The sequence below is a fragment of the Ochotona princeps genome, chromosome 10 (assembly GCF_030435755.1).
Source record: "Ochotona princeps isolate mOchPri1 chromosome 10, mOchPri1.hap1, whole genome shotgun sequence".
Classification (NCBI taxonomy): Eukaryota; Metazoa; Chordata; class Mammalia; order Lagomorpha; family Ochotonidae; genus Ochotona; species Ochotona princeps.
In genome coordinates, this window is record NC_080841.1 from 73472190 (window position 1) to 73488317 (window position 16128).

Here is a 16128-nt window from a genome sequence, read left to right on the forward strand (position 1 = left end):
ATAACACTCAGCCCCGCCCTCCTCCCCCACAGCAACATGGGATACAACACTCAGCCCCTCCCTCCCACCCCACAGCAACATGAGATGACACATCAGCCACACTCTTCCACTCTTCCACAGAACCAGGCCTGGTTACCCCCAGAAAAACACTGCTCCAGTTCATTTCCTTTGGTTTTACCTGTAGGACACACTGACTTGTTAAGGTCAACATTTTAGGGGAATGAATACATAACAGTCATGTAGAACTCGTTCACTTCATAGTGTGTTCATTACCTGTGATATATTGTCACCTTATGTGTTGCAATGGCCACAGAATATTCTGCAGTTAACAGACATCTTGCTTCTGAAGCCATGGATGTACGTGCCTCCATGCACACCTGTCTGTGGGTGGGTGTTCTGCATTGTAGGATTTTGACCTCACAGATATGCCAAATCCATTTGCAGGAAAGATCAGTTCTATGCTAGCCCCTGGGATGAGGATGTCTGTTGGACAACATTTATGCAGGCAGCTGATCTGACAAGGAGTTTTATCCTTTGCTAAGCTGACAAGACCCTAGAGTTCCATGTCCATTCCCATGGGCCCTCATTGGGGTGAACAGCTACCGAAAAGCCATTCTTTTTGCACTGTCTTTGAAAGTGGTCAGGCACCAAGGACCATGGTATATCAGGTTAAGCATCCATCTGAGGGGAGAAATTGACAGGATAGAGTTGGGTATATAATGCATGGAGAAAATACAGTCAAAGGAGAAGTTTGTTTTTGGCACCAGAACATGAAATCTGGCCATAATTTTTTTCATCGTAACATTTATAGTGAAGCTGTTGACGACCCTCCTCACAGCCACTGATGCATTCATGAGGGCTTTTCCCGTCATTTCCTCCTTACCACCCCAATAAATGTTTCTTTTTTTCCATGGAGATAATTGCTGTGTATAATGTTTTCCTATGGAACTGAAATATTTATAAAGTAAGATCGAACACTTTCCCAGACAAACGTGCTTAGCAGGTGCAGTTTATTAAATGCTGACAGGGTTCTCTGTGCCCAGGCTGCCTGCTTGCTAGTGGAGCGCCCTTACCCTGCACTCCCAGCTGGGGTTGCCTCCTGAGATATCATGTGGAGAATGAAGGCACTGCCAGGTTGCATCCCTTCCTAGCCAATCTTTTAGGAGAGTCAAGATGGGCACTTCCCTTTGCTGTTTGTAGGCATTGTTGGTGTTCTGTACATCTATTGGTTGATGTCTGTCACCTGTTAGTTCACACGACCTCGCAGCAGGTGACAGTCATATGGCCTTTTAGGACATAAAATGGGGGGATAGTGAGTTAAGCTGCTGCCCCAACATCCCATAGAATTCCCGTCCATCTCTCTGATGGTGCACCTGGGAAAGCAGCAGCAGAAGGTCCAAGTGTGTGAGCCCCTGTACCCACGTGGGAGACCTGGATGAAAAGCTTGACTTTATCCTGGTCCAGAACAGGCCTTTGCATTTGGGGAGTAAAACAGTAGATGGAAGATATTCTCTCTAGCTCGCTCACTCTCTCAACTCTTTCAAGTAATTTCTAAAGAAATGAGCAAAATGGAGCAGTTATTTGAGTGCCTGTGAGCAAGCATCGGAAAGAGTGTTGACCCTCTGAATTGTTGGTTTTGTGTAACCCTTGGTTTTCCAAGCACTTTTGCCTTTTTTCCCAGTGTTCCTATAGGTGGCTTTTCCTTCTCCTTCGGGTGGTGCAGGTTGTGGTAGTGTGAGTGCTGGCATCACCTGTATTGACAAATGCAGCTACCAGGGCATTTCCTTGACTGGGCGCTGTTCAGCAGGCCTGTTACAGACACAGCTGGCTATCCCTTCCTGCAAGCCATGGGTCAGCCATAGGTACAAGGAGTATGTCAGCTTTTCTCTTCAACCTGTGTGGTCTGAGTTCTGCTTAATGCTGTGAGCACCTCTGGCTGCGTGGGTCTGCCCATCTTGCTGGCTGCCCATCTCCTTGCTTGTGCAGCTGCCCAGGCAAGGGTGGCCAGATTGAGACTTCTCCATGAACATTTTCCCAAGTCCCTCTTCTTCCTGCAGCTGCTCTCTTGAAACTCGTGGAGTTTTGAGGGAGTTATGTGAGCCAAAGTGCCCCTTCCAGCAGCCAGTCTTGTGGTACAGTGGGTTAAAACGATGCCTGCATCCCATGTGGGCACTGCTTCAGGTCTTAATTGCTCCTCTTTTGATCCAGCTCCCTGCATTAGTCGGGAGTGGTTAGGCTACTGCCACCCAAGAAGGAGGCTTGGATGCAATTCCAGACCCCAGGCGTCAACCTATCGCGGCCCTGGTCATTGTGGTCATCTGGGTGGTGGACCAGCAGATGGTGGATACAGTGTACACCAGAGCCTCCAAATTCTGCTTTTCAAATAAATCATCTTTGGAGCGGACCTGTAAAGGTCTTTTGACCTGTCCTAGGGCAGGGCAGGCTCATTGTTCTGTGTGTATTTTTGGGCTGGGGTCCTCAAGGGCTCTACCCTGTCCTGTGTAGGCTCAGGCTCTTTGCTTCTTCCTCCCACAAAGATTCATTCATTCATTCATTCATTCATTGATGTGAAAGGCTGAGTTACAGTGCAAGCTTGTTCTTCATCTGCTGGACTCATTCCCGGAGTAGCCATACCATGGCCAGGGTTGGGTCTGACTGAAGCCGGGCACTTTTTTTTTTTTTTTTTTGATTTATTTTATTTTTATTACAAAGTCAGATATACTAAGAGGAGGAGAGACAGAGAGGAAATGGAGCTGCCGGGACTAGAACCAGCGGCCATATGGGATCAAGGCGAGGACCTTAGCCACTAGGCCACGCTGCCAAGCCCGAAGCCGGGCACTTTTATCAGGTCTCCCACTTGGGCCGTCTTCTAATTTTCCACTTGTGTTGGTAGGGAGTGGGATTCAAACTGGAGCAGCTCAGACTCAAACTGATTGCCACATGGGATGACTTAATCCTCTGTGCCACAATGTCCAGCCCTTGATTTGCATCTCTGGCCAAGGACACATCAGAGACTGAGGTGTCCACATCAGGGACCCATGCTGCCTGGTCCCCTGCACAAAGCTGGTCTATGGGAAGGACAGGCTGCAGAGGGTGGCCACAGCCGGTAACATGCACTTTCACATGATTGCTATGAAAATTTCTTGAATCGGTGAATTAGATTAAGTCCTGGGAAATCGTTATGTTAGACTTAATAACCACATCATTTGCTTTTGATTACACCATTCGTTCTTTTGGTTTCCTCGGGTTTGTCCCTAGGGATACAATTAAATCGAGAATTTGTAATTTTGAAACAGACTACAAAAATTTGAACTTATTTCATAAGAAAGGCTCATCAATGTTTACGAGAAGGCTGTGCTTCAGAGGAGACCGGCAACAACCCTGAGTCAGAAGAGTAAATCAGTAATATGTAGGGCGAGTGGGAGAAACCACAGCAGCTGTTCCTCTCATTCACAAAAGCGAAATGGTTTGAAATATTTATTTAGGTCATACTCACACATCAGAACAGTTACCCTCTTGAAATATTTACTCTTCAGACGCTCAGATAGAATGGAACAAAGTCGATTGCTTGTTTACTCTACAAATAACAGACCAGGGCGAACTTGGAAGGTAGGAACAGTTTTCTCTTTTAGAAAAGAGAGTATTAGCTAGTTTTTTTTTTTTTTTTAATGATTTTGTAGCAGAGAGCAAACTGCAATGCAATAAAAAATATTAGGTACTAAAAGTATTTTTTTAAGAGACAGGAAAATCTTCGTTCAATGATTCACTCTCCAAATGGCCACAACAGCTGGTGCTGCGCCAATCCAAAGCCAAGATCCAGGAACCTCCTCCAGGTCTCCCACGTGGGTGCAGGGTCCCAAGGCTTTGGGCCGTCCTTGACTACTTTTCCAGGCCACTGGATGGGAAGTGGAGCTGCCGGGATCAGAACAGGTGCCCATATGAGATCCTGGTGCGTTCAAGGCGAGGACTTTAGCCGCTAGGCTATGGTGCCAGGCCCTAAACATATTTTTTAAGATTTATTTGTTTATTAAAGGGAGAAGGAGAGACAGATCTTCATCCACTGGTTTACATCCCAAGTGGCTGCAATGGCCAGAGCTGAGCTGAAGTCAGGAGCTTACCCTGAATTTCCTATGTGGGTGCTGGGTCCTGTGGGCTTGATCCATCCTTCCACTGCTTTCGCAGGCCACAAGCAGGGAGCTGGATTGGAAGTGGAGCAGCTGCAATCCAAACTGGCCTCCGCGGTATTTAGCAAGATTCTGGCGCTGTGCCACAGGGCCATCCTGTCCAATCCAAAGCAGGTTTTTGTTCTGGGATTTCCCTACTTTCTCCCCAAAGTCCCTTCCCCAGCTGATTTCCCCCATATTATTGCATATTATCCAATTCTAGAGAGTGATAAAAACATAGCAAGGAGTATGTTCTCTGGGCAGTGCTGACATGCTGGCCTGGGTTCACTCCCATTGACTGTCACTGGGGATCCCACGTGGGCATGGAGCTCTTAGCATCTCTCATGTTGTCCTAGACAACAAATTTGGTGTCTAGCTCTGTTTATGTCAGCAGCAACTGAATTGTATCTAAAGGTGAAAGTACTGGTTTGTTTTTGGATAGATGTGTTGGTTTTTTTGAAAGGTAAGAAGTGGGAGTAGAGAGCCACAATTCCTGGACTCAGGTCATCCACATGGGTGGTAGGAACCCAGTCCTTTGCACCGTCTTCAGTGCCTTCTCAGGTGCTTTAGCAGGAAGCTGGATCTGAAGTCGGGACTTCTGTTAACTTTATGGTAAGGAATGCCAGTGTCGGCCACTAAAACCACCACGAGAACACACATTTCAAACAGCTTACTCTAGCTGCTGTTGTCTGTTCTTCCAAGTTTTTGAAGGAGGGTTGTATTTTCACTCTGGGCCTGATACAGGGGTCCCAAGATGAAACTGTGTTGCACTTTTCCTTACATCGCGTGTTTGGCAGATTGATGTAAATAATTCATTTTCAACTGCGAAGACACCTCCCTCTCCACCCAATGTTTTCAGTTGTGTTCCATGTATGGTAGGAAATTACTTCTCCCTGGTGATTTGGAAAATTAATCAGGTAGTTACAACGGTAACACAAAAGCCTTCTGGAATGTTATTCCTGATGCTAATGGGATTCAGGGACATGCTCCCTCTGGAATTGGTTAACACCAAAAGTTAGGCAACAAAAAAGTGGCTCAATTTATTTTGTTGACTGCCAAGTAAATATGCTACAGAGGACACTGTAACGGAGAGGCAGCATGTCTTTTAATTAGGCTAGGGAAGTGTACTCCTGCCCTCTAAAGTGTGAGAAGTCCTTTCCTTCAGCATGAGGAGTTTTTGGTTGGTTGGTTGGTTTGTTTTTGGTTTGTTTTGTATCAATGGAAGTTGAACTGATGATAATATTTACTGTGAAGGGTAATAATTAATCGATGATGATATTGTAAACCTTCTTGTCTTTTTTTGTTTTGTTTTGTTTTGGAGACTTAACTCATTTTTATCTGAAAAGCTAATTTATGGGGCTCCCCCCCCCCCCCGCGGTGGCCTAGTGGCTAAAGTCTTCACCTTGAAGGCGCCAGGATCCCATATGGGTGCTGGTTCTAATCCTGGTGACCCTGCTTCCCATCCAGCTCCCTGCTTGTGGCCTGGGAAAGCAGTCGAGGATGACCCAAAGCCTTGGGATCCTGCACCTACATGGGAGACCTGGAAGAGCTCCTGGCTTCTGGCTTTGGATCAGTGCAGTACCAGCCGTTGTGCTCACTTGGGGAGTGAATCATTGGATGGAAGATCTTCCTCTCTGTCTCTCGTTCTCTCTGTATATCTGACTTTACAATAAAAATAAAATAAATCTTAAAAAAAAAAAGAAAAGCGAATTTACGGGGAGAAGGGGAGACTCGGAGAAAAAGATCCACTGGTTCCCTAAATGGGTGCAACAGCCAGAGCCAAGCCGATGTAAAGCAAGGAGCCAGGAGCTGCTTCCAAGTCTCCCACACAGGCACAGGGTCCCAAGGTTTTGAGTCGTTCTCTGCTGACTTCCCAGGCCATAAGCAGGGAGCTGGGTTGGAAGAGAAGCAGCCAGGATAGGAGCCAGTTCCCATATGGTATGCTGGTGCTTGAAGGTGAGGGTTTATCCTGTTGAGCCATAGCTCCAGTCCCACCTTCAGAGTCAAAGTCATGAAAAAAATTGGAGTAATCTGATTTTAGTTTATGTAAGACTGGTAAAATCCTACATTATGTCTTAATATCATAGTGTTTTCACTCTAGTGATATTTAAACTGGTCTGTTCCTTAGAAATCAGAGCTTCACTGTAGCCCAGTGTGTTACTGCTCCCTCTGTGCCATGGAGACAGCGTGGTCTTCATTTTCCTTGTCTTGCTAACATTTCTGTTCTTGTCTTATATGATGAGTGACAGAGACGGTAGTTCCCGTATCTGTGCTGATTACAAATTCTGTACCTCTTTGCATTGAAATCCACTCAAGTTTTTGGATATGTGTGTGAGAGAGATTTCAGATTTCAAATACAATAAGAGCTAGTTGACTTTTAATATGAAAATAATCGTCAGGAGCTGAGGCTGACCCTGTGGTGATTTTGAAGTCGGTTGGATCTGTTCATTCTTGCCCTCCCCTCAGGTGTTAGCAGGAAGCTGGAAACAGGAGCTGCCCACCCCCCTCTCTCTCTGTCTCTCTCAGTGGCTTCTGATTGCTCAGTTGAAAACCTCTGTATTATCTGACAAATACTATTCTTGGTGGTGTTCCAAAAATTACAGATTTCTGGGGTAAGGAGGCGTTTGGGAGGGGTTGGCAGTGGTTCTTACCACCTCCTCTCCTATTCCTGAGCTATCACTTGAGGGAGCAGACATCACATGCCTCCCATGGACATCATTGTCATGCTTTCTGGCCCTCCAGTCGGGTCTGCCGCCTTCCCTGCGGAGTCCTCGGGGTTTACAGGTTTTAAAGGCTGGCTTCACAGTGTTGTGGCTAAAGTTGTCCTGTGGATGCCTGTTCAAGTCCATGGCTACTGCTACTCCCACCCAGCTCCCTGCTGATGGGCCCGGGAAAAGCAGTGGCAGATGACCTAAGTAGCTGGCCTGTTGCACCCGTGTCGGAGACACAGATGAATCTTCTGGCTTTGGCTAGGCTCAGTCCTGGCTGTTGCAGTTAGCTGGGGAGTGAACCAGGGCCTGGAAGTGCACGCTCGCTTGTCCTCTCTCTCCCTTGCTTTCTGTATATAATCCTGACTTTCAAATAAATTGCTAAAAAAAAAAAAAGCATGCATCTAGAATTTTTTAAATGCACTAAAATGTTTATTTATTATTTACTTTTTTTATTTGAAAGCAGAACTTGAGGGACCTTCTCAATGTGTGCAGAAGCCAGGGCTGGGCCAGCCTGAATCCTGCAGCTCACAATTCACCATGATTCTCCCCTGTGAGTGCACTCATGGGTTGAGTCAGTGGGGCAAGGGTTCTTAAATTACAGAGAATACGGCTTTCTTTGTGGACAGTACTCTGGACTGCTTGTCCTGTGGGAGCCATGGAGTGGGGGTGGGCAGGCAGGCGTGAGGTTTCAGCAAATGTTCTCCCTCTCCATTCCTTCCCCCTCATCCTCCCCACTCCGCTGCTATCTTCATGGTGTCTTGGGGGAACTGTAGCTCAAAGAAGCACCATGTGGGTGAACAGGCAAATGTGAGTGTTGCCAGTGGTGCTAAACCTTCGTTTGCTCTGGCTCAGAATTGTCTCATGCCTGCTTCAGCTCCCCTGCAGCTAAGGCAGGCTCATTTGTGATCTCTTCTGGAGGGAGCAGATTAGAGAATGTTTAAGTTGGAGGGGAGAGGGAGAGAGAGATAAGGAGCTCTTCCATGCACTGCAGCATCGCCCAAATGTCTGCATCCACAGCTCTGGCTCCCAACCCAGAAGCCATTCACGTATGTCTCATGTGAGTGACAGGGGTCCGAGTCACCTGCTTCCTCCCAGAGCATCCAGAATCTCAAGTCAGGAGCTCCAGCCAGGATTCGAACCCAGGCCCTCTGCAGTGGGACGCAGGTCTCCTAGGCAGCTTCTCAGTCACTGCCCCGACACCCTCCCCAGCGCACACTTGTTCTGATGATTTCCTCAAACAGAAATCTGTGCCGATGGCTTCCCTCTCGCCTCCTGACTGTGCCACTGGGTTGTTTATCTTGTTCTGCAGTTACTTGCTCATTCCAGAGACATTGCGCGATGTAAATGCTTTTCAGACAGCGGAGCACAATAAATATCAGGTGTTCGGCAAGGGTTCCTAAATTACAGAAAATATGCTTTTTATTTAGTTGAGTAGGTAATGTGTTTTGTGTTGAATTGTTTTGAAAGTCACAAAGCATGAACGGATGAATACATCCCCTTAAACTGTCCTGTATTTGTTTCTGATTGCCCTAAAGTGTTTATCCACGCGTGGTTGATGGGCCGTGTTTCTGTTGATTTATTGCTGTTTCTAATTACGTTTCTCTGTCCCCATTTCTGTTATACATCAATTGCAGGTCCTGCTCCTGGCTAGGTCGTCACTTACATCCCTAGCAGGAATGAGGTTGGGCCTCTTTCTCTGTTCCAGTATGAGTGAGTGAGTCAGAGAGGAAGACAGAGAGAGAGATCTGCTTGCTGTCCATTGGTCGTGGTACACGCTAGAAGCCCAGAGCACCTTCTTGGTCTCCTTGTGTGAGTGGTAGGGCCCCTAAACACATGCACTGTCACCTCTGCCTCCCTGGCTACTTGAGCAGTGAGCTGAATTAGACATGGGGTAAGTATGACTTGAACCCTGGGCCCTCCGGTGTGCGAAGTGACAGCTTCATTTGCCATGTTACAACATGCTTCCCGTCCTTGGCTCCCAGGAATGGCTCCTGTTCTACAGAAGATGTGAGCGGAAGCCAGAGTGTGTGTGTGTCTCCCCTGGGGTTGGTTTGCACGTGCTGTGTTCCAGTGCTATCTTCTGTCAGTTGGAGTGGTGGGAAAGAAGAAGTGCACTGTGTTGAGTCATCTGCACATTCTCTTAAGTGTGTCTGATTTAAATCCGTGCCGTAGCCTGTAAATATTGAATGGATGTGCACACACGCACTAACGACTTCTGTCTGTGGTTAAATGGAAAATGAAATGTAGCATACAATCTTTGCTGAATGTGCCTATTTTCAGTCACAACTTCAGCAAAGGACCGGCGCCCTAAATAAAACTATACAGAAGGTGGTGTGGTGGAGAGACAGCCTAATCCTCCAGCTGCCAGTGCTGGCATCCCCTATGGGCACCGCCTCAAGTCCTGGCTGTTGTACTTCTTGATCCAGCTCTCTACTTATGGCCTGGAAAGGCAGTAAAGGGTAGTCCAAAGTCTTGGGCCTCTTCCCCCTTATGGGCCAGCTTCTAACTTTTAAAAGGTGTTACGTGGGGCCCGGCGCGTAGTGGTTAAGGTCCTCACCTTCAATGCGTCAGGATCCCATATGGGTGCTGGTTTTAATCCCGGCAGCTCCACTTCCCATCCAGCTCCCTGCTTGTGGTCTGGGAAAGCAGTCGAGGACAGCCCAGAGCATTGGGACCCTGCACCCGTGTGGGAGACCTGGAAGAAGTTCCTGGCTCCTGGCTTTGGATCGGCGCAGCATGGGCCGTTGCAGCCACTTGTGGAGTGAATCATCGGACGGAAGATCTTCCTCTCTGTCTCTCCTCTTCCTCTCTGTATATCTGCCTTTCCAATAAAAATAAATAAATCTTTAAAAAAAAAAAAAAGGTGTGTGGTGCAGCTCCCGAGAGATGTGACTGAGACATGCGCAGGGGCGCCTCTGTGGCAATCTTCCGAGGACCCGGCTCCTCCCGGACGCATGCACAGGCTCATCCATGTACCTGGGAAAGCTCGGTTCTCTTGGTAAATTCTTTGGGAGGAAACTACCGGGTGCTGTTTGTGGCTGCTCTGCCTTGGCAAAACCCCCTGCTGTAATTTAACATCTTGTTTGACGATCTGTCTTGAAGTGAGACTCTTGCCTATCATTTTGTTGATCGATGTTTCTGTGTATGCCACATCAGTTTCTGCTGAGTCCCACAAAAACATGATTAGAGATATACACGTTGTCTCCAGTCTCGGACTCTCCTTGCCGTTGGTGGGTGGCTTAATGAGTTCATAGTAGCATCACTTGTCAAATTTATGTGGGAGGAAAGAGAAACAGACCATGTTACATGTAGGGGTTTTGAAAAGCTCATGAGAGAAATGGAAGTAGTCAGTGAAGTTTTCCAAGGACTTTTTGAAGCCCTCAGGGGATGCCTGCATACATGATGCAGAGACACATGCAAGGGATGAATTCATCCTCTTTCACCCAGTGGCCTTTGGGAACCTGCTGCCCAGGAGATTCCTGGGGATGCTGCTTTTGCTTTAATGAGCAGAAACTTTACATATTTTTATCTTTACCCAAGTGCTGTTGAAAGATCAACTTTGCTTTTAGTGGGGGTTTTTTTTGTAAATTTTATTTTTCATGATACAGTTCCATAGGCTCAAGGATTTCCCCTTCCACTCCATGTGTCCCCCACCCCCAACTATTTTCCGCAATAGTATCACAATCCTTGAGTCCTTTAGCAAGGGAGGCTATCGCACCCGGAAGGGAAGATATGTTGAGGGATGCCTCCAGCTGAACAAAGATGGACTCCCAATGAAACTGTTAAATATGCCTTGATGATAGAATGCTCGACTTTCTACCATTGTTTATACCCACATGTCATGATCTATTCAAATAGAATAATGAACTTGTGAGTGTTGTTAGTGATTTCTTTAATGAAAAGCCCGTGTCCTTCATGTTCAATAAAGACAGGTGCTTGGGTGGCATCTTACTTAGTCCTCTGAACCCATCCATGTTGATTCATCTTGTCTCTTTGAAAGTTCCCTCTACCCACTCCCAGTGTCTGTATCACCTAGGGGCCAGGGGGTGGGAGAATGGACAGGATGGGGGCCACTGTCTTTACAACACTGTACCTTTAATTATCAAAGGAAGAGTACAAGGGTGTGAGTGATGATGCTATTGATTGCCTTTTATTGTCTCTTCGTGCTTGGAGCATAGGAGTCAACAGAAGGTCCCACTGTGAGTAAGGCCTGAAGGCCTAGAGGGAGCACTGCAGGCAGGCTGGCAGATGGTTTGGGGAATGTGGTGAGAAATGTCACAGATGAAGACTTTGAGTCTAGGGTCAGACCCACTACATGCTCCTGGGGATACGCCAGGTTGGCAGGGACTGGAAGGGGTCTGACAGTTGCAAGGTTCTGGTGGTAGTGTTGGTTTGCAACAGTCTCAGCTGTCTGGTTCAGCAAATACTTTGAAACATGCATGTGTTGATCATGCCACTGTTGTAAATAGAAGCTTAGGTGAAGAAGTGCGGGCCAGTGAATTGCCCTCAGTGGAGGTTTTGTGGAAGTGTCTTAGTCTTCGTGCTAAGAGTCTCTGCTGCACACGACCACATCCTCCTCATGCATGGCCATTCTCCCGCAGGGAGAGGTTCAGACCCCGTAGAGTGGGCGCTGGTTGTCCCTGGCTTCATGTCCCACTGCCGAAGCACCTGTGAGCCTAACACGGAGCCCACTGCCCTTTGTGTCGTTCTGCCCGCAGGAGGAGGACGGGACGGAAGAGGACAGCAGCCGAGTTGAGCCCCTGGGACATGCAGACACGGGTTCGGAGAACGTTCCCAGCTTTTCCCTGGAGTGAGTTGTTGCTGGTTTCCCCCCCACTGTGTGGTATACATGTAACATCGCTAATTGCTGCGAGTTTCCCTAAGACATATGGCATGTGGAATGTTTATGTGCTGAGTCACAGACACGCCTGGCTGTGAGTTGCTTTCCCGAAGAGCATCTTCTTGTTGATTGAGTGAGTCCTGCAGCGCAAGCAGCAGAGCATGCGTGTTCGCGTGTCCCCTCCTGGAGTTTCGTGCCCTAACAAATACTATTGAATTACAGACATCAAATAGTATTTGGATGAAAATGTGTGCCATGTTAACTGCACCGTCAATGCTGTAGCTGTTCAGATTGCTTTGTCTGTTAGTATCTTGGTCATTTGTTTGTTTTTTCCACTGTGCTAAATTGAAAAACATTGGGAATGACCGTTACATGAAACATTAATTGGTTCTGTGCAAGCAAGCAGTATTGTAGCACATACTTGCAAGACACTGAATCTCAGACTATTTAATCAATGAGCAAAGACTATGAGTTAGGGACCTGGACCATTATTTTAAATATGAAAAAAAAATTTTTTCAGTTGCCTTGATATTGGCCTGTGTAAGTGGATGGCTTTCTCGGAACGTTTTCCCATGACAGTGTAGAGTAGGGCAACAACCAACTTGCTTGTTTTTTGTTTTTTTGGGGGGTTTTTTGTTTTTGTTTTTGTTTTGTCTTTGCATCAAAGTGCATACTTGCTCAGTGAGTTCTGCTGTCTTTGAATCTTCCAGGGCAGGGCATGAGAATGTATCTGTGTTCTGGGACCAAATATGCAGATACAGAATACCCCGCTCTCGGAGCTTTGAGAATATAGAAATATTTGTCATGACCTAGATCTTTGGGAGAAATCACATGAAATAAGGTATCCTTATTAGCATTCTGATTAATACATCAGTGATTAAGTAGTTGCTTAAATGAGAGTAACAGTACCTGCGAGAGGATTTTCTGAGAGTCTGTGAATCATGAAAAAGCCATGAGTTAATACAATACAAAGATATTCCTTCTAGTGAAAGTACTGAGTAAATATTTTAGCATGGCAAAGTGTCTTTCGTTTTTGTTAGTGTATGTGCACATATTTTAAATTTTGTTTTCATTTGTTTGATATCCTTCATTTTATATTTAGCCTTTGTATTATATAAGCCAGGCACTCATAGAGTAATTTCAGATTTTAATGTAAGAAATACAGCTGAAAAATGGGCCTTTTCCATGATATAAGTCTGTATTGTGATGTTTGCCCAGACTGCCCATAATCATAATATCACTTTTCATGTTGCTTACCTTAATTATTTACATGACGTACTGTTTTCAAATCCTTGATCCTTAAATACTTCTTAGAATGGTGATGTATCTCTACGGGTAAAAACCTGGGAAGGAGGCAGAGTCTCATTCAGAAAACTTAGAAATATTACAGGCTCTGAGTTAGGTTAACTTCCACCAATTCAAGCTCTTAAATAGTAAATGCTCTTGCAAAGAGCCTGGCGAATGTGTGCAATGTCTTGTCCCTCTAATAAGTGGTGGACTTCCATAACTCAAATACAGTCCTGTTGCTTCATGTGATACGCATGGTGGTTCCCTTTGGAATATCAATTTCAAACACTATCGGGAAAATTATTTTGCATTCTCCGGGCTGCCTCCCAGCTCTGGCCAAAGCATAGTGTAACCTGCACCTGTTGGACTCCTGGCTTTGTTCATCGTAATGATAGTCGGCAGAGTCTCTGAGTTGAGCCAGAGGTGAGCAAGGTTACCCAGCACAGTCACCCGAGCACAGCTTTGTTCTGTGTCCTTGTAACATCATTATTCCCATTGCTCACTGCTCCCCATGCCCTCTGCAGTGCTGGATGCTGTAGCATCTCCTTGCCTGTGTGTGTGTGCCTGGGCGCCCATTGTGCAGCTTTGTGTGTTGTCTTTCCTAGGAGTGTGTGTGTGTGTGTGTGTGTGTGTGTGTGTGTCTGCGTGCTGGTGGTTTTCTGTTTGTTGACAGTACATGTTCATGTTCCCTCATTCATCGTTGTCTCACAGTGACGTGGTAAAGCTGGTACAAGTCTCCAACGACGGAGGGCCCCTGGGGATCCATGTAGTGCCTTTCAGTGCTCGAGGCGGCAGGTAATGTATCCTGGAGGGTTTTCACTGAATTGCATTACGCAGTGCTGTATCTTCCTTTGTGCATATGGGTACAAGGGCTCGTGGTCTTGCTCAGGGAAGTGCAGTGTCCAGTCGTTGTCCATCCGTCCATGTCCTCGTTACAGAACATACCTCTCCCGGTGGAGAGAGGTCCGGCAGAAATCTTGCATCTCCACAATCCTTGTGAGGTCATCATTGCTGGAATCTAAGCCAACTTTGCACCTTGCCAGGAAGTCAGATGTCCAGTTGGCTTGGCCCAGCTGGAACTTGATGGAATCTCTGGTGGAGTCAGGATGGGAATGAAATTGATGAAAAACTCTGGATGGCTTAAATGATGTTTCTTTTACAATGTATAATCGCACTTGAGAATTGAAATCTTTGAAAATTATGCTAGCTGTAGATTTTCTTCCTCCTATGGCCCCTTCTGGGCCCTCACAAGGTCTGACCTTTATCCTATTTATTGATCATGACCTCATCACTTAGTATTACAATCATCTTGATGAATGTTGGTCATGAGATGAGCCTACTCCGTTCTGCTTCTGTTTCTCTGGGTGAGAACAACTATGTGTTGTTGGAATATGTTCAGTTAGATTGGCATCATAACTGATGCTGCTGGGTACCTGTTGGGCTTGTTCTGTTTTTTCCCGGGTGCCAGAACCCATGCTCACTCAGCAATCCCTGGGAAAACAAGGTTAGGAAGATTGCTTCTTGTTTTGGTCTTTAATCTAAAATCTTTTGTTCGAGGAAAGGAATGGGAGACGCCGGAAAGTAGCTTTAAAAGTTGGCAAGAAACACAACACCACAGCATGTGTGTACTCAGATGGCCATCTGTGCTCAAACCCCGAGGACTCACAACATAGATGTAATCAGATCACCAACGTTAACAACATAGGTGTATCCATACCATGAGGATGTGCACATAGGTGTACTCAGAACATGCAGACATGCAGCACAGGTGTGTGCACAGGTACACTCAGGACGTGCAGGCAAGCGTGCATGCAGGCATGCAGCGCAGGTGTGCGTACCGGCTGTCCAGAGCTCCCTGCAGCTCCGTGGTGCTGCTGTTCCATTGCAGATGTTGGGGATGACAGAGAGTGTGTGCTGCCTGCCGTTAGGTCTGAAACTGTGGCAGGGGTGTTCTCACCTGCATGAGAGAATGTGGGTGTAGGGATTTCCCCAGGAGCTCTGCTTCAGGCCAGTGCATGGCAGCCAGGGGTCTTTACCACAAGCTGCATTGTAGTTGCTCTTTTTTTCTCCTCCCATATTTTTTCCAACTGTGTCTCATTTATTTTCATTTAAATACACTTTTATTACATTTCATTCTTGAATTTTTGTTTTTAAATTTTTTTTTTCATTTTGTCTTTGAAAAACAGACAAATGAGACAGATCATCCACACACTCTCCAGTTCCCAAAAAACAGGGCTGGTTTGGGTCAAAACCATCCACACCTCCCGGATAGATGGGAGAGACTCGTGTACTTGAACTAATACCTGCTGACTCCCAGGGTGTGCTTGAAGAAGAAACTTGGTCAGAAAATGGATCTGAGACTTGAATCAGGTTCTCTGATACAGGATGTGAGTGTCCCAGTTGGTGATCTAACTGCTGGGCCAAATACCCACCCTTTTAAAAACTTGCTGGAGAATTTTCACAATTTTCTTAAAAACAAAAGAAAACATTTCATTAAGGGCCCAGCACAGTAGCCCAGTGGCTAAAAAGTTCTCACCTTGTATGCACTGGGATCCCATATAGGCATCGGTTCTGATCCCAGAGGCCCCACTTCCCATCCAGTTTCCTTTTTGTGGCCTGGGAAGGCAGTTGTTGATGGCCTTGGGAGCCTGCACCTGCGTGGGAGACGCAGAAGAGGCTCCTGGCTTCAGATCGGCTCAGCTCTAGCCATTGTGGCCACTTGGGGAGTGAATCAATGGAAAGAAGATCTTCCTTTCCGTCTCTCCTCCTCTCTGTATATTTGACTTTCCAATTAAAACAAACAAACAAAAACCCTCATTTAAACAGATTCGATTGTTTTCAAAGTGGCTTTTGCTTTCACTTATTTCATCAATTGAAAATTATTTGAAGAGGTTTTTTTTTTTAAGATTTTTTAATGTTTATTGCAAAGGCAGATCTGCGTCTGGTGATGCACTTCCCAAGTGGCCGCAGCAGCTGGAGCTGAGCTGATCTGAAGCCACGAGCCCCTTCCAGATCTCCTACATGGGTAGAGTCCCAAGGTTTTGGGCCATCCCCCACTGCCCTCCCAAGCCACAGGCAGGGAGCTGGAGGGAAAGTGGAGCAGCTGGGACACGAACCAGCACTAGTA

The 16128-nt window shown here is 46.4% G+C and overlaps 1 protein-coding gene across 13 annotated transcripts in view; it reads left to right on the forward strand.

The window, feature by feature from the left end:
• PARD3 (par-3 family cell polarity regulator) overlaps positions 1 to 16128 on the forward strand; it is a 475858-nt gene that overhangs the window by 224178 nt on the left and 235552 nt on the right. For all 13 annotated transcript variants that reach the window (XM_058669631.1, XM_058669628.1, XM_058669633.1 and 10 more), the window contains exons 6-7: positions 11593 to 11684; positions 13713 to 13796. In XM_058669631.1, coding sequence (XP_058525614.1) covers positions 11593 to 11684; positions 13713 to 13796 — 176 coding nt within the window. The remainder of the gene's footprint in view (positions 1 to 11592; positions 11685 to 13712; positions 13797 to 16128) is intronic.